Below are 24716 nucleotides of genomic sequence, written 5' to 3' on the forward strand. Positions count from 1 at the left end.
TCAAAATCATCATCTTTATTTCTGAGAATGAGATATTTTTCTTACACCGTTGTTATTCTTACTTTCGATTGCTTCTTGTCTCAACATCCTATTAGGTATAAAAGCAGTGATAAGAGTGCCAAAAAATAGAATTACCGCCTGTACAGCCAGCGACCAGAAAGTTCCTAACCATAAATTTAGGTGCCCCAGTGCTACCGTCAAAAGAGCACCTAGTACTTGAGAGCCAGCCATTATAATTCCGGTTGAAGTTATTTCCTGTGCAGGAAAAGTCAATTCAACTGCTAATTCAATGCCAACAGGCATATATCCGTTATAAAAGAATCTGAAATCATAAATATGGATTTATTAGTTGAAGGCCGATTTAAAAAAAATCAATATGAATTGTTGGTACCACAATTTCCTTTATTAGATGTTAGAATGAAAAAATAATTGAAAAACCTAGTAAAAAACCATGTTGAGAAACAAATTAATTGCTGAAATAACATAGTTCTCAAACCAAACGAATCAGCGTCAAGGCGTGCAATTAACTTTTTTTACTAAAAATCATCCAACCAGAAGACTGATCGCACCAATGAATATGCTATTTCATGAAGCATATCGTAACATATCCGATTTTCGTAAAACGCCTAACATCCCCTTAGCTTTATCTGTTACCTTTCTCCTCTTTCAGAAATTAAAATTTTCATACTGGTCAAAAGAATAAAAGAACATAGGGGTAGTTTCCTGCATTTCCACATTTGCAAGTCATCTTTTGGAAGAGGAGAATGAGTTCAACCATAATTATGATGTTACATTTGAAAGAGAAAGGTTTGAAAATTTTGGAATGCTTTGGAATAAATAGATCTAAGAATTTTGAAAATGCAGTGAATGATCGAATATTGAGTGATTTAAAAAATTTGTCCGTTTTATTGTGTTTTTGTTGCTCCATATCTCAATGAATATTCAAATGAGCTCTTTCGAATATAGTATAATTATGATATGGAAATATAAAATATGTTCACCTGGATTGATGTGTTTACTCGTGACGTAATACTCTCTGTCACTTTGCAACACTACTTTCACTCATCTATTCGAATACGTTGAATTATTCGAACTGAATGTGAAATGTTGATCCTCCAAACATTCATAAAACTTGGGTACCACAAGCCAGCTGTTCATGGTCATTCATCCAGCGCTCAAGCTGAAGATCAAAAGTCTAAAAGCCGCCTCGTCTACGCAGTTGAAGTTCGTTCAAGTTAAAACCCTTGAAACTTCAAGGTAGCCGTGTGAAACGGGTAGTGAATCAAAGTTGTTTAAAGTCATACAAGAAACACTACTCCAAAGTTATCGTGTCTCCATCGTATGATGTAGTTAAAGGTCAATGTAGGTCAAACACAAAACAATTCCTCAAAGTCACCTTGGCTACGTCGTGTCGTGTGGGTTCGAAACTTTAAAAAAGCCGCGTAACTGACTTGAGTTCATTCGAGGTCAAAGTCACCGTGTTGAAAAAATGGGGAGTGGATGAAGGTCATTCAAGGTCAAACCCAAAACACTACCTTAAAGTCACCTTACCTGTGTTGTGTGACTTCGTTCAAGGTCGTTCAAGGTCAAACTCAAAAAACTCACTTAAAGTTTACATCGTGCGACGTATGTAGAAGTCATTTTAAGGTTGAAAGTGGTGGGGGGTTCTAAATCGGCTCAAACCAACTACTACCAATAAATACTATTCGTTCCTGACGATAATGAAGTCTGCTTACAAATATATTTTCTATATAATGAAATGTTTCTGAAGTGAGTTCGTTGCAAGCACCTCTTCTTCTATTCATGTATTCTGAGATAGACTGCTATTGTGATACTTCAGATGTCACGTATCCCCTCAAAAATACCTAAAGGCATCATATCAAGTATTTCAGTGGGTCCTTCTAAGTAACCACGTCTGCCTGTCGACAGATTTGGATAAATAACAAACCTCAATGGGATTTCAACCTATATTCAAATTCATCAAGATGAAGTACATTCGATAGACGTACACCAGAATGACTTTTGAATATCTTGCTCGAGACCCTAAGCCATATGATTATTTTGGGCTGATTCTTTTTTTGTTTACCAGGATCGAACGTTTTTATACAATATTTCACGAGAACATTACTCGGAATTCTTAAATTCTCAGATTTCCATAAAAATAATTTTAATGAATCCAACTTGGTTGGGAAATGCCCGTCGAAAGGAATATTGCAGTTCTGGTTTATGGAAAAAGTGCTTGTTTTGGAGTTATTCTAAGCCAGAGGATACGATTTGATCTTTCAGAATTTTAATGACTTTTGAATATCTTGCTCGAATCCATGAACTATTTCATAATTTTGGACTGATTATCACCCTCACTTGGGGATGAAAATCGAGCCTTTGCTGATACCTGAAGTGTTGACCTAGTTCATGATAATGGAAATGTTTCATTTTCTTGATTTTCTGTTGATAACCTTGTATATTTTATACTCACCCCACGAGTCCGCAACTTATATAAGTGAAATATATTGAACGATACTTCAGTGAAAACATGAAAAACACAAAACTGATTCCGAATAATAAGTAGATGATCAATGCAGTTTCCCTGAAAAAAAAATTCATAGAATTTGAATAGCTGAAAGTCAGATGAAAGATAAAGTGTTGTAACCCGAAACAAAATACCTCTATATTTGTTTGAGACTGTATGTTTTCGTTATTTTTCATCCCGAAACACGTCAAATGTGAATTATAATTTGACATTTTTCAACGTAAAATGCCATCCCTACCTTCAACCCCCTTCAAATGACAGGTACAACCCCCAATTTTTGAATGGGAAGTATAGGTTTGTGATATATCATTTGAAAGGTATCTTCATTCTCTATTCAAAAAGGTTGTCGCTTTCAAGTTTCAAGCGTTATTCGTTCTTTTAAGTCATTCAAATCTGGATGTTCAGTTTTGTACACATTGCTCTTTATATATACCCATAAAAAAATCTAACGATGAAAGATCAGGTGATCGCGCTGGCCATTTAATCGATCCGCGCCTCCCTATACACCGATTGGGAAATTTTGTATCGAGGTATCGCTGAACATCAACTTGGTAATGTGGTGGTGCAAAGTACATTCATCAGAAAACATAACGTCTTCTGATTGAATGATATTGTTCTATCAAAATCGTCTTCCATGAGCTCCTGAGTAGGGGATGCATTTTATTCTCTTTTAATATGTTTCGTATCGGTGTATGGCTTACATTGAATGTAGTGGATGCCTGTCTACTCGATGTGTGTGGGTTTTCCTCAAAATCAAGCATCACTTCTAATTTGAGTTCATCACTTATTGCATTGGCAGTTGCTTTTTTTATCTGCCCCACATGACCAAGCTCGCGAAACTGCTTTTCTATTTTGCTTATTGTTCCTTGAGAGATGGGCGGTAAATTAGAAAATTTCTCATGAAATAGGCGATCTACTTCCTGTTGTGTTTGGGTTTTATCTCCGTAACCAATCATTTATAAAACTGTTATTTTATGCATTTCCGTAAATTCAACCATATGTCAGACTTGAAGATAACGAATTTCAAATTTAAATTGAAATACTGACAACTAATGTTGTGACATACAAAACAAGTTGACAAGGCGTTTCAAACTAACGTTGCCACGGAAATTATTTACAGTTTTTTAAAGTATACCAACCAAAAATCACATTGTTTTTGCTTTGTTTCTTTAACCACATTATTTTAATTTATTGTATCTTAATTGTTGCGATAAATTCGAAAGCGATAACATTTTTGAATAGAGAATGAAGAGACCTTTGAAACGATATATCACAAGCCTATACTTCTCATTTAAAAAATCAAATTGGGGGTTGTACCTATCATTCGATGGGGGTTAAAGGTAGGGGTAGCATTTTTCCGTTGAAGTATGTCAAATTACAATTAAAATTTGGCGTGTTTCGGGATTTTGTTAAAATATGTATCGTAACCGAAATAATGAATTTATTCCATTTGGCTTTTACACACTGTATAGTAGATATAAATCATACAGATAATTAAATTTTTCCTGAAAAAAATATTACTGAAATAATCACATATAGTTTTTGTGGATCTGACATCATCGGATTTGTTCTTCTGTTGTTATATTATTGTAGACGGTTACAGCTATATACAGTTTCATAGCCTTAAGAGGAAAATTCCCGGGTGCAGTAGATGAATCAAAAAATCAACTTTGAGAATCAATGAACCATCTATTCTAAAGATAATAATGGAGATAACTGGGATGCTGTATGTAGAGTATTATATTTGTAATAAACTGAACACTTTTCCCGTCAAATATGAAAACGAGAACTGCTACAAGACACATCAGATTATAGTTAGGATACAGCATCAATCATAAGCAGATATATTGACAGGAATTGAGTCCAAAAGTGTAAAACGATTACAGTTGTTTCAGTGGAAGATGTTACATGGTCAAGTACGCCATATTTAGGTAGAATAAGTAGACGGGCTAGAAGAGTTAGGGGACCAAATCCTATGTTTTTCCTCACGAAGGTTCTTTCTGGTCATTTACGATCCATTCAAGGTCATTCTATCGTGACGCTGTGAACGATTTGGGGACATGTTCAATACCTGTTCGAAGCCTGTTCAAGACCCTTTCGAAAGATCTGATAAAAGCTGATCGAGTATCTGTACCATAGCAATGAGAAGTAAAGACAGAACTGAAATAATGACTAATTAATAAACGAAAGATAGTTGAAACCTTTGTTTTTTCTTCCTCAATCAATTCAGCATCTCTTACGATCCAATTTTTTTAAAGAAGCCACTATGTTTGTTTTTCCTTGCATCTTATCAGCGAAGGTATGGTTTAGTGCCTTTTTATCATGTCAACATCTTTGATTGTTCTTTGCATCCCTACCCGTTTCATTTAATGTACTGCACGTGAGGATCCGACTATTATCAGCAAAAATTCGTCTTTGTGTCCTTTTGGTATGCTGCCATCTTATAACTTCATGATTTCACCCGGTATCCGGTTCCATATGACCCACCCTATGGCACGACTCGATGATCTCACCCCGTATAGTCGTGCTCGCGATCGTACAAAGATCCACGCTCGAATTACTTCGAACGGATCAGAACGGACCATGAGAAAAGGCACGGGATTTTGCCGCCGATCTCTCCTAGCCCCTCTACTGTTTTAGAACTCCTCAAAGTCTCAGGAATAAGCGATAAATTGCGGTTAGAGCAAACGATGAAAGAAATGTTCCACCAAAAAACATTGACAGGAGAATGGGAACAACAAGTCTACGAAAAACGAGTACTTAAAAACCATATGAAATTACCTTGCAAGATTAAAAATAAATATGAAGATGAAATTACTGCCAAACTCACAGCTAATTTGAAATTAAAGTCCCACATACTTACGACTGGAGATCAGAAGGGAAATCTTCCCATACAACGAAAGGTTTCATTATATTATTATATATAATTATATTATTGCACATCACTTACTTATATTTTCTTGTTTTATCCAATATAATTCCGAATACAAGAATAGCAACCATTCCTGCTATAACCATGAGAAAACCCATCCTTCCTGCCTCTTCAGTCGCCCCCTGAAAAAGGCATTCAAATATTATCTAAAGAAAACACTTTTTCCACACGAGAACAAAAACACCATCTCTCGACGCGCGCTTCTCTAATCTAGCATCATGAGCATCGAAGTAAGCGAAAGAGATCAATCAGAAGCGAAGGTTTCATACCGTACACCCTCATTCATAATAATAAGAAATATAAACCAGGTAAATATTAGATACACAACAGGTACACTTTTTCCACACGAGAACAAAAACACCATCTCTCGACGCGCGCTTCTCTAATCTAGCATCATGAGCATCGAAGTAAGCGAAAGAGATCAATCAAAAGCGAAGGTTTCATTCCGTTCACCCTCATTCATAATATAATTCCATATGAGGAATTATAATGAATTTCTAATTTTTCAAGAGTGATTCAGCTGAAAATGGACAATGAACTGTTAAAATAGGACCTTCATTACTGTTCACCATCTCCTCATGACAAAATTTGCTGTTTCCAAACTTCCGAAGGCATTCAAAAATATTGTCATGTACCGATCTCAACAATTTTGGACAGTTTTCATTTATGTTATGTGACACCAGTGGCTTACGAAATCGAAAATCATTACAGCTCATAACGACAAACTTGTCTCAATTTAGCTCAAAGCACCTGACGGTGTACAGATCAAATCATTTTGAAAATTCAAACATTCCCAGGGAACAATAACCCTTTCGTATCGTTACTTAAATAAGATCGGCAATAAAAATGTTAAATGATAATGGATCACGGTGATTACCTTATGATACCTTATATAACACATAGTTTTTCATTTTGACCAATTGGATCCTATCACTCAGAAACATGTTTAGTCATTACAAAATATCTTACTCGAAACTTGTAAAGTGATGATTTCTGATTGACTTTATTGAATATTCTAATTAAATCTATATAAATCCAGTGAACATGATATCAAACAGTATAAAATTTCACAACCTCAACTGTTGAAGCTATTTTCCGGAATTGTTCATCGTGGTCTGCAGGTTGTTGTTTGACGTTTTGTCTATTAATGTATGTAGTACAGAACGTGACATCATTTTTCAAAAGCAATAAAAATCAACAACTCATCAATTGTGGAATTATCCTGCTCTGCTCTGCTCTGTTATCCATTGAAAAGATTTTTATTTCATCTTTCCTAGAACTTTTATTCGGTACTTTGATGAGCTGTCGCTAATGATAGGAAGCGTTGTCAAGAACTATTACACTATTCGCATCCAAATTTGGGATCAATGTATTTTTAAACCATTCCTCGAAAATATTAGCTTCCATGTTCTTATGATAGTCAACATTGCAGTCCTCAAGTTTTTTCCACATGGTTTCAAAGAATTCGGATCGCATCCTTTACTTCCTCCACAGTGCACAATGATTAGTCGCGATCCTTTGTTTGCAAGCCTGTTAGGCGTACACATTCTCGAACCATCAGTCTACCCTTTCGTAACCGTATCGTGAGTGTCATACCAAGTTTCGTCCAAATAAAAAATTTGCCGCTATTCTTGCCTATATTTAGTTATTTGTTCTAAGTATTTGTTACGCAATTCCACTATTCCTCTGTTTTCCATAACTGCTTGACGTTTATTTATTATTTCAAATCTAAATCCTAGTTTCTTCATCCAATTCTGAATAGTTTTGTCACAGCAGCTCACGTGATGGCCGGGAGTATTCAATTTCATCATTATGATTTCAGTTGTAGGAATCTCATTGCTTTTGTAACAGTCGTATATTGTTTTTTTGATGATTTTATTAGATAAGCTTCTGAAGGTTTTGGTAATCCTGTATCACATCGGGTCTTGCGTTCATAAGGTTTGTTTTTGACTATTTCACGTACAGTTCAGAAAGGAATTTCAGTCAAATCTGGTATCCCTTTTTCGCATTGTTCACCATCGCTATTGGAATCACTACACTAGAAAAAGTCTGTATTGTCATCACCCTCGTTATTACTATTAGTACTTGTCCAAGGACGACACATTTTGAACAGATAACAAAAATTTCAAGTAATTATAACTGCTCCAATATCGAATTTCAACATTCAAATCGCGATCAGTTCCTGAACTGAACACGACGACGATAACCATCCCCGCATTCCCCGATTTCTATTCGTCACCGTAACATGACTTCAGATTTAATTTTATGACTCTTCAGTCATTCATAATACTCGATTGATTCTAATTATCTAATACGAACCGCCAAGTCTACAGTGGACTAGTTCACTGCCGGTTCATTTCTATGTATTGTTTTTTTTTTGGTCTTTGAGAGTGCCGCCAACTTTAAATGTGCACAATATTGTTTATTTCTACTATAATAAACATGAGGACGACAATAATATTATTTGAAGAAGACTGAATATTTGTGAACAAAATTTTGACTGGTTTTCGGGTTTTGCTGTGGTCTTCTTTCGTCATACTCTCCAAACGTTGCAACTATAACTGCGGCAGTCATCTTCAGTGGCGTGGTTGAAGTACTCTTCTTGATATGTCAACTTTGACCACGCCACTGAATTGTCGCAGTTGCAGTTGAAACGTTTGGAGATTATAACCAAAGAAGACCACGGCAAAACCTGGAAACCAACCAAAACTTTAACGCCAGCCGTGAAAACCTACATTTCTATATTTGTGAACAAACTTATATTTTTATGTGTTCCATCGTTTCTATTTTCGTTTTTCGAATTATCTTCTAGCTTGTTACCTCAAAATATTGAAGAATAAACTGATTCAGCAGTGTGCCTACTGCTGTAGAAACGCCCATATTCATACTAAATGCCAACATGTGGATCAAGAATCCTTTATTTCGTAACATACTCTTCATGGAATGAGAGATATCGATCGAATCGAGTTTTTCCTGTTCCCTTCGTCTACTAGCTTCAGTTGCACTTGGTGGAAGAGGAGGTTGTTCAGGAAAATCTGAAAATATCCATACTTCAAAGGTTGAAATTGTTCATCTCATTTTTTTTTATAAAATTGATGTTTTCTAAGAGTAAGAAGTAAGTTTGTCTTTGCGCAAAGTATACGAAATGATAATTTGAAAATACTTATTAAGGAAAGCATTTCAAGATCATGCTTAAATTTATATTCGTGATAGATTACATTCGTTTGGGAAATCAGAATCTCTACTATGATACATTTTTCGAAACCAGAGAACTTTGAAACATTTTCCGAGGTGTATTGAGTTGAACATTAAAGGGGTGGGAAAATGTTGTTTGCTGTATACTTCTAGTATACATTGCATAGGGAACCAAGTGGTCTGTTGTTCCAACACATTCCATGGACGTGTTTTTATAAACCTATAGGGCATTAACCAAGCATGAGTATATGGAGTAGGGACTGAAACTTACAAAATATAACAACAATCGTAACAGGAACCATCAATACTGTGAGTATCCAACACAATCGTTTCAAACCCGATGCTATATCCTTCATATTTTCACTGTCATGAACAACCATTGTTGGTAAAATATATCCTAAAGCATTTCCAGAGATTCCCCCGAACAAGCCCAAAGCACATGCAGTAGATATCTGAAAATCAACCTTGAGTGAAGTAATGATAACAAATAATAAGTGAAAAGTGAAATAATATATTTTTTTGTCTGAGTCAAACCAGTTCAATATATTGTTGTAAATCATGCCGAAATGAAAATAATGCCAGCCGCCACTGGTAACCATACACCAAACATGGCGTAGCTAAGAGAAAACAAATGCACAATATAGAGCAAAAAGAGCATATGTGGCTTATGAGCAATGTCGGAGGACAGTAAGACGCGCATGGGGTCTTTCACCCCGTGTGGTCACCTGGATCTACACTGCAATAATGAGACCTATATTAACGTACGGAGCCATTGCATGGGGACCGAAAGTTCTACAAGCAACGGACATCCAAAAATTATATCAAATACAGCGAATGACTTGTTTAAACATCACAGGAGCCATGATAACAACACCAAATGCGGTAATGGAATTAATTACGGGTCTGACCTATCTGGAGGAGGTTGCGTTAATGGCCATGGTACGAATGCGCACGGCTGGTGTAAACCTCGAAGTAGGAATGGGTCAATTAAGGCTACAGGCAACCAGTGATGCAATTGTGTTTAATAAACCGTACAAAATACAAATAAAACAGAACCCAGAATCAGATGCTTCAAATGCAATACGCATATATACAGACGGCTCAAAAACCAAAGAAGGCTCAGGATGTGGAGTGTACTCCAGATCACTAAGCCTAAGGATTAAGTGGGGAATGGGAAAAATACCAGCGTGGTTCAAAAAGAACTGGCTGGTATCTTAATCGCCACAAAAGAAATAACCAGGAAAAGAATTTCTCGCAAAAATATAACAATCTGCACTGAGAGCAGACAAGCCCTATTAGTCTTGAACAGACAACGTGTAATCTCAGGCTAGTACTAGAATGTCACCAAGATTTAGTCGAAGCCTCGGTAGATAATAACATTATCCTGAGGTGGGTTAAAGGGCACGACGAGAGTAAAGGTAATCATACTGCCATTTCTTTAGCCAAGGAAGCGACTAGACTAGGAATTTTAGGACCACTGACATTCCTGGTCAGTGGGAGACATCGTGGGTCATCGTCACCTGGGTCATCGTGCATCCTTCCTGGAAAGGACAGGATGGACGATGACCTAGGAGGACAACTTCTCGGGAGGATGTACAATGGGTTACATGTGGCCTAAGTGCTGTGGGCTTACATTCACCCTCCCTACTCTACAGATACAGATGCACAATGTTCCCTGCCGCTCTAGAAGCAGCGAGAATAATGATACCGATTTCGACGGAATTTCGGCGAAATTTTCTAGCGCATTCGATTACGATATATAAATGCCACCCGCGAGCATATCGACACAGTCAAGTGGAAGTGATCTAGTAAGGCGATAAACATTCAAATGAAAGTTGAAGTTTTTGTTGAAGTGTTTGTTGTATTAAAGTGAAATAAAGTCAAGTTTGAGTATTCAGTGTAGTCAATTATTGGTCAACCCACGGGGCAAAACATAACAATATCGTATATCTATAAATTGTATTTGCATTGCTAATAATTATCTTGCAATGTTTTGGATTATAGTGTATCGTTTATTCACTGTTTTCTTGTATCGTTTTCGCTTGCTGCCACATAATAATCCTCAACGAAGGATTCTCCTATGGAGTCCTGAAATCAGAAACCTTTTAAAGTGGGGACTTTATTTTATTGTTCAAACAATTAGTACGATAGTTATATAAAAAATCAGTTTTGCGTGGCTTTTTGCTATAATTCTTCATATAATAATTGGTATAACAGCAGTCGTATATTGGATAACTCTGATACCAACTCGTTAAAATTGTTTTAAATGAATATGATAATGATGGCGTTGAATCATAGATATACATACCTATAGACCGTTTTCTTAGATGATACCACTATTGCTATCTCAGAAACGGTAAGACCTACAAGGTCGGTGAAATAGGACAAAAGTTTCCTATTTTGGGGAACCAGAATAAACTCTTTTCAGATCGAGATTGTCAATGATTGTTTTAAAAATATTCGTCAAAAACTGCAATTGTCGAATTATGTTTCGTTCATTAGATTTCAGCATCAACTTTGTTTTTTCAAATATTGACCTCTTGTTTTTCCATCGATTTTTGTAGCACTGTAATAACAAATTCAGCTCTGTATTACAATAAATGTGTTTCCCGACGTTTATCTCCGATAAAAATCATCAATATTTGTATAGTCTCAAAAAGAGAGATATCATGATAGGGAATTATATTTGGAATTCCTTTCCAAAACTCTAGTTGAGTTGTTGAAAGATTTGCCTTTTAATATTCCGAGAAAATATTAGTATTTCCAACATGATGGAGCTCCGCCACATTGCAGAACCATTTGAAGAGATATTCTCAATACGACTTTGCCAGGACGATGGATAGGAAACAATGGTCCTATCAAATGGCCACCACGTTCACCTGGCCTCACTCTTCTGGACTTTTCATTGTGTGGCTTCATCAAAGACAAGGTATTTGGCCTAACTTTCGGCAATATTTATGAATTGGCAGATACAATAAAGAGGGCTTGCATGGATGTAACTCAACAAATGCTGGAAAATTGCAAAAGCGAATATGTGTTCAACGAACGACATTTTTTTTCTGTTTGCTACTTGGTATATTACATGTTGGCAAAACAGTAATATACCATACGTGGCCGAGGTTTTCGGTGCCACTATTTTTCGGGTTCAGAATCAGTCGATTTTTGTTTTTTTCCTGACGTTTCGCTAGTGCGAGTGGCTAGCTTCTTCAGAGGTCCATGCATCTTGAGTAATCTCCGATGACAGTCATCAAAGATCATAACACATGTGAAACAGTATTGAAAGTTCCTGTGCCTTTTTTAATATCATTCGAATTGGAGGCAGTAGAGCCAAAAATCAAGATTCGACAATTCTAGTTTTTGGCGAATATTTCAAAATCGATCATTGATATTCTCGATTTAAAAAGAGATTATTTTAGTTTATATTCAAAGGGTTATATTTTTAGGAGTGACTATTTTTTGAGAAAAAAAGGAAACTTTTCCCAAAATAGGAAACCTACAAGTGTCTACCGTTTCCGAGAGAGAGAACTATTATTAGCTTCGAATATGATCTACGTTTCTAGACACGTTCGTAAGGAGAAGACTGAAAACTACTCACCTCACTTGATTTAAACCACACTGATGCGAGTTTTGGGGGAAGAACAACAATGAAAACTTGCGCGATTGACATTATTATTTGGCCAAGAAGAACTATCCAAAATAGGTCGTGTCTGATTGAAAATACTTTAATTCCTATGAAAGTTCCTATGCAACCAATAAGACCAGTCGTTCGCAATCCCTGAAAAAATTGAGAGTTGTAGATTTTGAGATTATTGAGTGTTTCCATGTAAGTCTGAAGGAAAGTTTTATAGGTCATAGCACTCGTATCTGTTTAAAAAAAAATCTGTTCAAAATCTGTTAACCAGCTGTCGCACCCCTACGAACGACAACCCTCAGAAGTCGAAACTTGTGCGAGCTAAGGATTAACGAGGTCTTACCTTTTAACGTGTGATTCCTAACACGTATGGAAGCAAACCATAGGTTGTTAATATAAATCCAAGAAAAAGTTATATAGGACATAGCACATATCAAAACACCCGTTAACCTTCGTATTTGGTTGATTCTCAGAACTCGATATCTAGCCTAGCAGCTATAGTTGCCTCCTTGGCAATTTCAGCCATATTTGTCTAACACAAGTAGTGTTTATGGTTTGCTCATTTCTGAGTGCTATGTTTATAAAGATTTTAAATAACCTTCACGTTAATATAGTTAGCTATCACAAATCTTTCACTTGTTGCAGTATAATTTTATTCGTAAGTTACATTACCGTGTGAAGTTTTTTTTTAGATAATTGATCGATAAGTTACCTGTTTCTCCATAATCAAGGAAGCTGGAATGATAAGAAGTGAGAAGGTGGTCATGTAAACGATTGAAGTCCAGTCAACCGCTAATGTGCTGACATTGTAGTATTTTACTACAATATTGGTTATAATACTATATTCAATCCATCCCAGGGACGCAAAACATGAATAATACATATATACCAGTAATATGAACCATCTTCTTTTGAATGCTTTTATGTGAATTTCTTCTGTCTTTTCTGGCAAAAGTTTGACTTCGACACTTTTCATGATACTAGACTCCATATTTAAATTAGAATAACGTTTCAATTCAAGTCTATTTTTCTAAGCTTCCTTTAGTAGAATTCAAAAGCCGAATGCTTATAGAGTTTTATTTTTTTTAATTTATATTTGTTTTAAAATTGAATAGGTAATGTATTTATATTTAAATCCGTTTCAAACAACTTTATCAGAACACCCAAGATAATATATACATAATCTATTTGTCTTTTCAATTGTTGATACATTCAAATAAACGGGACCAGTGCAAAAAGTATTCGTTAAAAATTATGGGATAGAGTAATTGTTAGTATGCTAGTAATCCTAGATTTCAAACTGACCTGGAACCAACACTTGGACAGGATAAAGAGGAAAGCGGAGGTAGCACTGATGCTCGCCAGACGCACCTATGGAAAAACATGGGGGCTAAAACCAGACATGGTATATTGGCTATACACGATGGTGATTAAATCCATGATAACATACGCATCTCTGGTCTGGTGGCCAAAGATGAAGCAGGCGACCGCCATCAACAAACTAGGCAAGGTGCAAAGACTTGCATGTTCGGAAATGACGGGAGCAATGAGAACTACCCCAACAGCTGCATTGGAGACACTCCTGAATCTACCTCCTTTACACCTTGTGATAATGGGGGAGGCCAGGCTGGGCCAATTCAGAATGGAAAACTCACCGAACTATAAAAGATCGGACCGAACAGAAATTTCGGAACGAGTGGAGGAGCACAAATTGAATATGTGCACGGACCACATGACACCGAAGTACACCTTTAACACAAACTTCACGGCCAAAATCATAAGCCGTGAAGAGTGGAAGATCATTAGTCGTCCTGAAAACATGTTTGGAAAAAACACCTGGTATACAGATGGATCGAAGACCAAACATGGAACGGGAGCTGGAATATACCGAGCGGATAGAAATCTAAACTACAGCTATCCGCTAGGACTATACACATCCGTCTTTCAGGCGGAAGTGTAAGCTATCTTGCAGTGTGCAAGGCTTATTAAATTGAGACCTCAAAGAAATGAGCGGATCAATATTTTTACAGACTGCAAGAGCGCACTAGGGGCTCTGATAAACCTGAAGGTGACATCAAAACTGGTCTGGGAATGCCATGAAGAACTGAATGAACTTGCAATCAGGAACAAATTAACTTTGTACTATGTGCCAGGGCATTCAGGAATCACAGGTAATGATAAAGCTGATGAATGCGCTAAAAGCGGATCATCAACGTCATATGTAGGTCCTGAACCTGCTCTGGGGGTACCAAAATCATTGGTAAGAAACCACATTAAGACATGGACCAATAAGAAGCACACAGAGTACTGGACAAAAGTACCTGACAACAAACACAGTAGAACCTTAATTAGGGAACTGTCCGAGAAAAGAACCGAAAAACTACTTCAATATAGTAGGGATCGGCTCAGAATAATTACAGGGTTACTAACCGGTCATTGTCCACTTAGAGGACACCTGAATAAAATGGGGCTGTACAACGGAGACCTCAGCTGCAGATTATGCAACGAAGGGATAGAAACAGCTCCACACATCTTGTGCGAATGTGAGGCACTGAATCACAGGAGGCAGGCAATATATGGACGCACGAAATTACGTCCAGAAGAATATGATGAACATCCAACACGAAACCTGTACAAACCAGTACAGGGAACGAGACTGATGGAATGGGTGACATGAGAAGATGAGAGAATAAACCCAATAAGCCCAAGTGGCTGCAGTGTTTTCTGGAGACTTGGACTAAATGGACAAGTCAGGCAGCTCCCAAGGTACCAAAAAAAATGTTAGTATGCAACATAAACATATATATACCTGCTAGTTTGGGCCGACCGCCATTTTATAGATACCAGATGATAAAGGTATGTAGATTTACTAGCGAACCGCCCCGGCTCCGCACTGGTGCAATGCTATTATTAAATATAAATTCACCTACCGGAAATTTAAGGTCATGGAGAAACAGTAATGAAAAGATAATTTTGTTTTATGGACGCGCCTTTTTCCCCGCGGCTGGTGCCCCTGTTGGAATATTTGAAAATCTTTTTTTTATGGCACATCTACAGTATGAAATGAACCTACAGACGAAATTTCAGCCTTCGGAAATATACCGGTATGGAGAAACAGTGATTAAAAGTAACTTCAAACTTGAAACATGTATGCTCTATAGTCTATAGTCTACAGCAACGGTCAGCAACAGGCGGACCGCGAAAGGTCGAACCTCGGACCGCCAAATGTATACCAAGTATAAATTAATACGTTAATAAGGTACACTATACCTTTATCAATTAAATTAATATTTTTAAGTCATATATAATTTAACTTAGTACTCATTTTTTTTTAATAAGTTGCCTAGTTAACCTGTTGTTTTACAAGTACCTAGAAATAATATGATTTAATTAGTTTCCTATCTAGCCTGGGTGTGTGTGGGTTTGTGCGAATTAGTTGATGTTCCGGCAGAATGGACAGATGTGGATGCCAAGTTGTTGAATCTGTCAAAGCCATCACTTCAAATAGAGACAATTGATTTGCAAGAAAATGTGTCCTTGCAAATGTATAAAAAGGTATTCACTGAAGAATTTTGGACCAAACATGGAAATTGCAAGAAAGTAGCTACAAATTTGGCCACAATTGGCTTAACATACGTAGGGAAGATCCTTGTACCTTGGGACTCCATGTTTAAAAAAAAATCTGTTTAAAATCTGTTTTTCCGTTAATCAGCTGTACCTCGGAACAACTTCATAATCATTACAAAATTAAGCCCGAGAATTGCCTCAAGCAACATCTAGCGGTCATTTAAAACAACAATTCGATTGCACTCAACAAAGTCGGCCATTTTGTCTCGTCATGTCATTGCTGTGCGTTGTCAAATTTTTCGGGTGCATTTTTTTTTCATATGCGTAATTTTTAAAGTAAGTAATCTGATATGAGTATAATTAGGTGACAACTACATTTTTAATAACTTATTTCGCAGTTAAATACTGAATCTCCGATTGAAAGAACTTGGGACAGTGATATTGGCACTGTCCCTAGGTACAAGCATTGGATATTTTCTATAGCCTACTCTAGTTTACCTATAATTATTCTTTTACTGTTATTTTAGATGCCTCGGAGCAAAAATAACGTTACTATTCCCCAACCAATTGCAGAAAATGTTAAAAATGCCGTTGAAAAGGTGATTGAAAAACGATGTTCTATCCAAAAAGCTGCCGAAGAGTTTAAGGTTTCAAAATTTGTAATAGGTCGTAAAGCTGAATAAAGAAAACGAAACTACAACTGTCATTTATAAACCCAATAATGCTGTGAAGAGAGTCTTCAATGATGAAGAGGAAAAGCAATAAGTCGAGTATTGTTTAACAGCATCCAAATTTCATTATGGCATACCTAAAGAGCAATTCTTGAAACTAGCATATCAGTATGCAGTAGCTTTGAAGAAATCGTGAGAAAACAAGAGTCTTAACCGATACTCCTGAAAAACTGGAATTGGAGCAGTTGGCTGCAAAGAAAAGGAAAAATGCGTTACAAAAAAATATGAAGTCTGTAAAAAAGAGTTTTCAAAAAAAAAAGTTGAATATTCTAGTTCAGAGGAAGTCACTAATGTGATTTTAGAAAGTGGCGACGATCCATGTGATGATGATCAAGAGGAAAATAATTGTGTCGGATGTGGAGAAAATTATTTTGTTAACTCACGTAAAGTATACTGGATTCAATGTGTTACTTGTTGTTTTGATAATTATTGTCAAAAATGTGGTCCAAAGTCCAAAAAATAGGATATATTTTATTGTCTTGTCTCGATCTGCCTTAGTTCGTAAATTGATTGTTAATTAGTGGTAACAACCAAAGTTCTAAAGCATAACTGTTAAGTTCTTAAACTAAATTAGGTATATGTGAAATCCTTATTCTTACTAATTGTTAAGAGAAAGTGATTATAAATAAATGCTATTAAAAAACTAGGCTTTTATTACTTATGCTCTCTAAGAGTTGATTTTTTAGTTGTCACTTTTTTATCTGACAAATAAGTATATATGGGTCATACTTTCACGGCTTATTACAATGTATTATGGTTTTAAAATTTCAATAAAAATCCTGAAGATATTTGTCCCAAGGTACAAATATAGGTGTCTTAAAATACAAGCCTCACTTTGTACCTTGGGACATAAAACCCAATCTGTTTTTTTTATTTTCCCACAAATAAATCATCGTGTGTATTTTCCTAGCATCAGAATATTTTGATGATCATATTATTATACGGTATTAAAAAAAAGCAATGCTTTAAGTCAGTTCTTGCTCAAATTATGAAGGTTCGAAGAAAAGTGTCCCAAGTTACAAGGATCTCCCCTATGTGAAACATAGTTCTTAAAAATGTTTTCTTAAAACATGTATCATTCGAGATTACCGGACGCCCACCTAGAAGACACACTTCGAATTTGGTGTTCCTATCGAGAAAAAAACTATAAAAAACTGGCTCAAGACTGTCGGTGTAGTTTCTCACATTAACTTCAGGTCTTGTGTTTAATAATTCAGAATTTGATTTGAAACCAAAATAATATATAGGTGGCACCTAATTATTATCAGTTATTTTTTTCTGGACCTCGTTAAAATTTTACCACAGTATCCGGACCCCACCCAGAACTACTTGCCGACCCCTGCTATATAGATTATTTACTTTCTAATACCGTGATATTTTTCAAACAATTACCGTCATCTCTAGGTAAGGCTGCGTATTTTTGGCACCCCCTGGTATGAGGTGTTCTCTGATTTTAGTCTATTGTTATATCGCCTCTATCTATATTTTCCGCCAAGATAGGTAGCCAGATATGATCCACTTCTGAGGAGCTGTTCAAAATACTTGTACATTTCTCTCCAGGTGTAACAATATACGCTGATTCTTTCGGTTCACGGCTCTTAGACTTAGATCCATTCGCAATCATTCTCAATTTGTTCCATTCAGTGTTATGATCTTCGTTCGGGTTTGAAGACCGCGAAAGCCTTAATTAATTTATTGTTCCATTCAACTTGATATACACCATCTGATTTCAAAATTTTAATCCTGCTAATTGTCTATTGAATACCATAATTAACTGATAAATAGAACATTTTTCTTTGTGAAAAATACTTTGAATTCGCGCAGTAACTTGGGGTGAACTGAAAAGTTGGCCCTTTCTACACGTGTATAAAGTTTACCATTAAATGTTTCATATTTCTACATTGTTCAAGGTGAAAATACCCAAAGAAAGCCCATAAAAACCCTGATTTTCCCCACAAAAAATGACTGTCAAAAGTACTGTCTCTCGAGGCGTGTTTCGCCTACTAAGTAAGCATGTTGTTCAGCACCTGATGGTGCTAAGTTAGTTTACGAAACGCGTATTTTTGTTATGATGGGGAAAAAGTTTTTTCAATAGATTCATTTTACATCGAAAGTTTCAAATTTTACTTGCCAGGTATTTTGGTTCGTTTACTTTTTACTATAACCTAGTGTGTAATGAAAGAACCAGACAAGAAAATGAATCATTTTCTTTGAAATTCCGATGTGAAGCATTGCCGGCGAAAATAATCGATCTAATTAGCTCAATAGTGGCGCAAGTCGAGACTAAACCGTCCTACATACCCTACTGAGGGGTAATAAAATAATCAATGGACACAAACTATTCAGGAGAATTTAGTTCACCGATCGAAGTCACGAAGACGGGCAAATGTTTGATCCCGGGTGAAGTGTGCGTATAAAAAATATTGTGAAAACCGACTACATCAGAACCGCAAATTTATTCTTGCTTCTTATGGTGTTTCTCGAGTATGTGCTACAATATCTACAAGAAGTTGGGAGCGAAACAATAATTCCACAAGGTTCATATAACTATATTTTTCTAATAATTTGAAATCATTTTGATTTCGAACTTTCGAAATCTATTTTTCTATTCACATATAGATTATAACTGTTTTGAAAAAATTAAAATCTGTCGTCACCCTCAATGACAATTTAAATGCCACTAAAAAATATATGATGTATTTATTTGTCACGTACTCGTAGGCAAGATTGTATCGTTTCAGACATCGAAACAATCTCAATTTGATTGAAAGTTTGCTTAATGCGATACTTTTTCAAATAATTTTAAAACATCACTTTCGCAATTATCATTTTTCTCAATTTGAAATGTGATTAATTCAGATATTACACGAATTCAGGTCAAAGAATGTTTTCCTTTATTTACTTCTATTGCATTTTACGGAAGCGTAGAAGGGCCAAAGATTATTTGTTTATTTGATCCACCATAATTTCGACCTAAAAGTCGAAATTCCGACTTTTATCTCGTAATTTCGACTTTTTTCTCGTAATTTCGACTTTTATCTCGTAATTTCGGCTTTTACCTCGTAATTTCGACTTTTATCTCGAAATTTCGACACTCTTTTCAAATCACTTCGACAGTGCTCCAATCTTCTCATAGAGGTATGTTTTTTTACGAAGAAATATGACAGAATCCGATTTTATTGAATATTCGAAGCCTACTAATTTTTTGATTGAACGTTCAGAAACCATTCTGCTCCAGTTAGTTTTTTTTGCGTCATTAGGTCTCTATGATTTTTCGAAACGAGGAGAGAAAACCCATAATACCTAAGAAATGAACATTATATCTCTTCGAAGAACATACCGACAGTATTAGTTGGTTGCCAATGCAAAATGTGTTTCTACATGACGTTTAAGATATGAATATGTAGAGTATTTTTTCAAAATGTTAACAAATTTCTACTAGATTTTTCTTCAGTTGAAGTGAAAAACTGAATTTTAGATAAGTTTTGATAATGAAGTAAGGATATCACTGATCAGATTGATTTACTATGATCAGAAACTAATATTTTTTTAGCCAAAGTCGACTTTATCCTACTCGTGCGGAAAACATTTACTTTTTCAAAAAGGTACTGAATAATATCAATGCATACTTATCAATCTAAAATTTATTGACATAACATAATTATTTCTCTTCTCAGGTTAATGTATTAATTAATTGTGGCATAAGGATCTAGGGACCTTGTGTAGTTATTTTTTTCATAAAAATTTAACATAATTTCCAAAAATCTTCATCACAGGCTGTCCGGGGATATACACTTCGACGAAAAATGTTTAAAATCGAATGATGGAATCTCGATGAGGTGATCTGTAACTCCATAAAGGGAAGGCATCGCATACAATATACTTGGTCTCCCTGCTGGAGCAATAGCATTTCTTGTTTTCCGTATTCTATGAATACTCCATTCAAAATATATTTTGATCAAGATCACTCTGAAATAAAAATTATAATTAAAATTTCATTAACAACAACGTATCTCTTACTTGTACTAATGGTATGAAACAAAATTGAATTAGAGACTTGTACGAAAATGATGCATCAAATAAATTATCTTCTATTAGGGTTTGAAATAAATTCATCCAGTATTGTGCATTATGTTTATGTGATATAGACCACCAAGATTCTATCCTTTGATTATGCATGCTTTTTCCATACAAAAAAACCTGGTCGATTTGTTGATTCAGTAAATACTTCATGAAAAGCTTTTTGTATCGACTGTATTGTCAAACATGCGCCAAACTAACTGACTGTTATAAAGAAACAAGTATAGCTGAGGCACCAGTCAATCTAATAATAACACTGATGATTTTCAAACAAGACTCTAACGGAAGCAAGAAACTATTTGGAAGGTTCGAAATAGATGAACATTTCAACAATATTAAAATATTCATGCAGTCATTGTTCACTGTGGTTCTAGCGTTGAATTTGTTCATTATTACGCCTTGGTCAAAGACGAAACGAACTGGTTTAAGTTTGACGATAGTCGTGTCACGAAGTGTTCTGGCGATGCATTGAATTTATTGGAGCCTCTGGAGACACCCTACATTTTGTTTTATAAGAGAGAGGACATTGTTAGATCAAGATCTTCAGATGATGTGGTGCTGCAGGTTTTTCCGGGTTTTCCTGCAGCTGAAAAAGCAAATGCGCCACTGGAATCAATGAAGTCGCCCCGGAGCGCCAATTAATTTTTTTTTGTTGTTTTTATTTAATTTTTATCGTTGTTTTGATAAAAGTAGTTTTGTATCCTCTCCATTACTTCATTTTCAGTCCCCATATCGATTCGTAAAGTTCTGGGACATCCCCCTTTTAAGAAATATCCTCCAATGAGTATCTTCAAAAATGTACATTAAACTGAAATATTTGTTCTTGTTTCAACATCAGTTTGAAATAATTATTGTTGAAATTATTGATTGATTCAGAGTTGATTATTTCTAACCTTAGGGGCGCTTGAGGTTGATCCCACTTTCAACCACATATTTCCATTGAAATTCCAATCACACAACAACCTCACGAACTTCCTGTTAACATCACCTCGTAGTAAATTATAATGCACTCAAGGAACCATATTTCTACTTTTGACTCAAAATTTCCAGATGAAAGTCGAAATTTCAAGATGAAAGTCGAAATTACGAGATAAAAGTCGAAATTACGAGATAAAAGTCGAAATTACGAGATAAAAGTCGAAATTACGAGATAAAAGTCGAAATTTCGACTTTTAAGTCGAAATTATGGCGAATCAAATAAACAAATAATCTTTGGCCCTTCTACGCTTCCGTAGCATTTTGAAGACATTCAAGAATCGAGCACTCAATTAGTCACAATCTAAACAAGAAAGTGATTGAAAAAGTTGATTGAAAAAGTTTTCATGTGATTGTTAGCACGATAAGTAGACCGAAGACAATTGTAACATTTCCATATCATAAGATTATTGCGACTTATCTACAATAGCAATATACGTGGACTGTTCGCTGGCTACGTAGGTACATTCGATTAGCAAATTATTTTATTTTTTTATGTTGGTATACTTGTCTCGAACATATGTTCACAGTTTCAGCTAAATAGGACGTTCAGTTTGTTGGTGAGACGCATAAAAGTTATAAGTGTTTTGTGTGGATGGATCGAAGAATTTGCATTAAATTTTGTGTAAAGAATGGAATTGAGTTCTTAAAAAACACTTGAAATGTTGGCAGTGGCATACGGTGATGGTACTCTGAGTCAGCTTTTGTACTCTGGTACCAGGTTTTCAAAGAAGGTCGAGAAGATGTGAAAGACGACGCTGGCCCAGGATGCCCTAGCCTAGCACATCAACAACCGAAAATGTTGAGAAAGCGAAGAAAATCGTTGTGGAAAATCGTCCAATCACTATTATAGACGTTGCGGGAGGTGTCGGCATATCGTTTGGCTCGTGCTATGCAGTTTTTTCGGAATTTTTGGGCATGAAGCGTGTTCGTTCCAAAATTGCTGAATTTTGACCAAAAAATTCGTCGCATGATCATCGCTCAGGAATTATTGAATGACGTCGACAGCCACCCCGATTTGCTTGAATGAATCATAACTTGTGACAAAACATGGGTTTATGATTATGACATCGAAACCAAAGTCAAATCCTCCCAGTGGAGAGCCCAGGAGAGCCAAGACCAAAAAAAAACACGTGCATCAGGAGTTCTTGCCACATGGTCGTACGGTCAATAAGGAGTATTATCTTGAAGTTATGCGCCACTTGCGAGAAGTTATACGAAGAAAACGTCCGGTTTTGTGGAAAAACAATTCATGGCTTTTACATCACGATAATGCACCTGTTCATTCGTCGTTGCTTTTGGCCAAAAAACAATCATGCCTCAGCCACCGTATTTACCAGATTTACCCCCTACGACTTTCCTGTTCCCAAGATTGAAGAGACCCATGGAAGGACGGCGTTTTAATACGATTGAGGAGATGAAAACCGAATCTCTGAGATAGGTAGCTCAAAGACATACCAAAAAATGCATAACAGAACTACAGTCACCAAGTGATCATCTTCAAGAGGAAGATTAAAACTAGCTGAATGTCTTTCACAGCTCTTTAGAAACCAAATATCTGCTTGTACTAGCCTTATTTTTGTTGAGTACTTACGATACAGATTCAGTTCCGTTAACCTGGACGTCATTATGTACTAGTGGTACACTGTTTCGAACCTTTGGTGTAGTAATGAATATCATTGAAGTTTAATCCCAACACCAAACCGTTATTTTTAAAACCTCGACACGTGTTTCAATCACCAAGTGATTATATTCAAGAGGAAGATTAAAACTTAGGACCAAACACCTTATGTCCCCACGTATAAATTTTTCCTAAAAGGGTCTCCTTGATATCCATTTTTCAATACTTTGGGCAATAAACTTCCTGAGAAAGTTTTCCCAAATGAATTTAATCTTCAACGTAAATCGTTTCTTTCTCACAGACACCGCTCTAAGGATTTTATGATTTTTCTATAATGCTTGTGTTTTGTCCATGAAAAAAGCAAAAACATTCTTCGACTTCTCAATATAGCCGTACGATACTAACGTCAGACAACTACTGACCGTTCTACTAAAACGTGCTATTCAGACGAATGAAATATGTCCTCCGTCCAAGTCTACCTGTAGAGATATTAAAGATATAGCTGGTGATACAATCGTGCCCTCTTGCTATTGCCCCTGGTCTACCCCACCTGAAAGAACAGAAACTATTATTTTCATTCAAAACCAGAGACCGAAAACAAGGCATATAGGTCTCATAACTAATTTACGCGCTACTTTACGGACCCAATGTATGAAGTCTTCGTAACCGTCGCAGATTCAGAATGCCATTGTATAAAATTGAAATATTCAATATCTTCATGTATTTCATATTATATAACTCTCATAAATGAAAAAGCAAAACTCTACATTCACTTATTGCAACTACAGGATATGCCTAATTTTTGGGACTTTGGTAAGACTGCACCGAAACCCAGAAACCTTCAGGATGGACTATTCCAAATCGCATCACAAACATGCAGCTTACTGGTACAAGTCAATAACACGAACAATATTAGTTACGGAGATAACTCCTCGAACATCAACCTCAACAATCTGTCTTCGGGTTCCAGGACTAGATCACCTTGCGCCAGCCCTCGAACTTCTCGAAACCCAGATAGAGAGCAACTGTTGGTTCTTATTCCTCCTTCTACGGAAAAAGCCCAAAAGTATCGTCCTGGATTCCTTGGAAAGTCACGCTTATCGGTAAGTATCAAAAACGAACACAACGAAATATACCTACAATTGGATCATTCAGGCTAATTTAGTTTTTTATTGAAAATTATGTATCATAAAAGTAAATCATCTCCCAAGTATCCTACAAAATGTTTCGATTTATACGTCAATTAACAACTGAGCAAGAGCAGTTGAAAGTGTGAGATCGCCCGCGGTACATCTTGACGTCACACCAGGCAACGAGCTTCGAGTGGTGGCAACCGGGCCTGTAGTTGAAGATTATGAATCGCTGCCATCGTCGGATTTTGTTTCATTTGCTGGTTTGAAAACACCACGTGTTACGTATTTTTGAATTATTTTGTTTTTAAAACAATTTAAAAA

The 24716-nt window shown here is 36.1% G+C and overlaps 2 protein-coding genes across 7 annotated transcripts in view; one reads left to right on the forward strand and one right to left on the reverse strand.

Annotated features, from left to right (window-relative positions):
* Nucleotides 1-24716, reverse strand: part of LOC111509509 (choline/ethanolamine transporter flvcr2a) — a 27862-nt gene continuing 3146 nt past the window's right edge. Inside the window, exons 1-7 of one of the 5 annotated variants that reach the window (XM_074174342.1) lie at nt 23685-23901; nt 12253-12432; nt 8929-9109; nt 8283-8497; nt 5481-5584; nt 2477-2587; nt 1-322 (exon numbers count right to left, since the gene is read on the reverse strand). In XM_074174342.1, the coding sequence (XP_074030443.1) occupies nt 16-322; nt 2477-2587; nt 5481-5584; nt 8283-8497; nt 8929-9109; nt 12253-12324 (990 nt within the window). In that variant the 5' untranslated portion in view covers nt 12325-12432; nt 23685-23901 and the 3' untranslated portion in view covers nt 1-15. Of the gene's footprint in view, nt 323-2476; nt 2588-5393; nt 5585-8282; nt 8498-8928; nt 9110-12252; nt 12433-13000; nt 13380-23684; nt 23902-24716 lie in introns of those variants that run through there. The other 4 variants (XM_074174339.1, XM_074174341.1, XM_074174340.1 and 1 more) reach the window with 4 other exon arrangements.
* Nucleotides 24054-24716, forward strand: part of LOC111509508 (5'-3' exonuclease PLD3) — a 23223-nt gene continuing 22560 nt past the window's right edge. For both annotated transcript variants that reach the window (XM_023165270.2, XM_023165271.2), the window contains exon 1: nt 24054-24365. In XM_023165270.2, coding sequence (XP_023021038.2) covers nt 24054-24365 — 312 coding nt within the window. The remainder of the gene's footprint in view (nt 24366-24716) is intronic.

Source organism: Leptinotarsa decemlineata, unplaced genomic scaffold (genome assembly GCF_025532065.1).
Source record: "Leptinotarsa decemlineata unplaced genomic scaffold, Ldec_3_MD MMD2_tig00000576_RagTag_RagTag, whole genome shotgun sequence".
In the NCBI taxonomy this organism is placed as follows: Eukaryota; Metazoa; Arthropoda; class Insecta; order Coleoptera; family Chrysomelidae; genus Leptinotarsa; species Leptinotarsa decemlineata.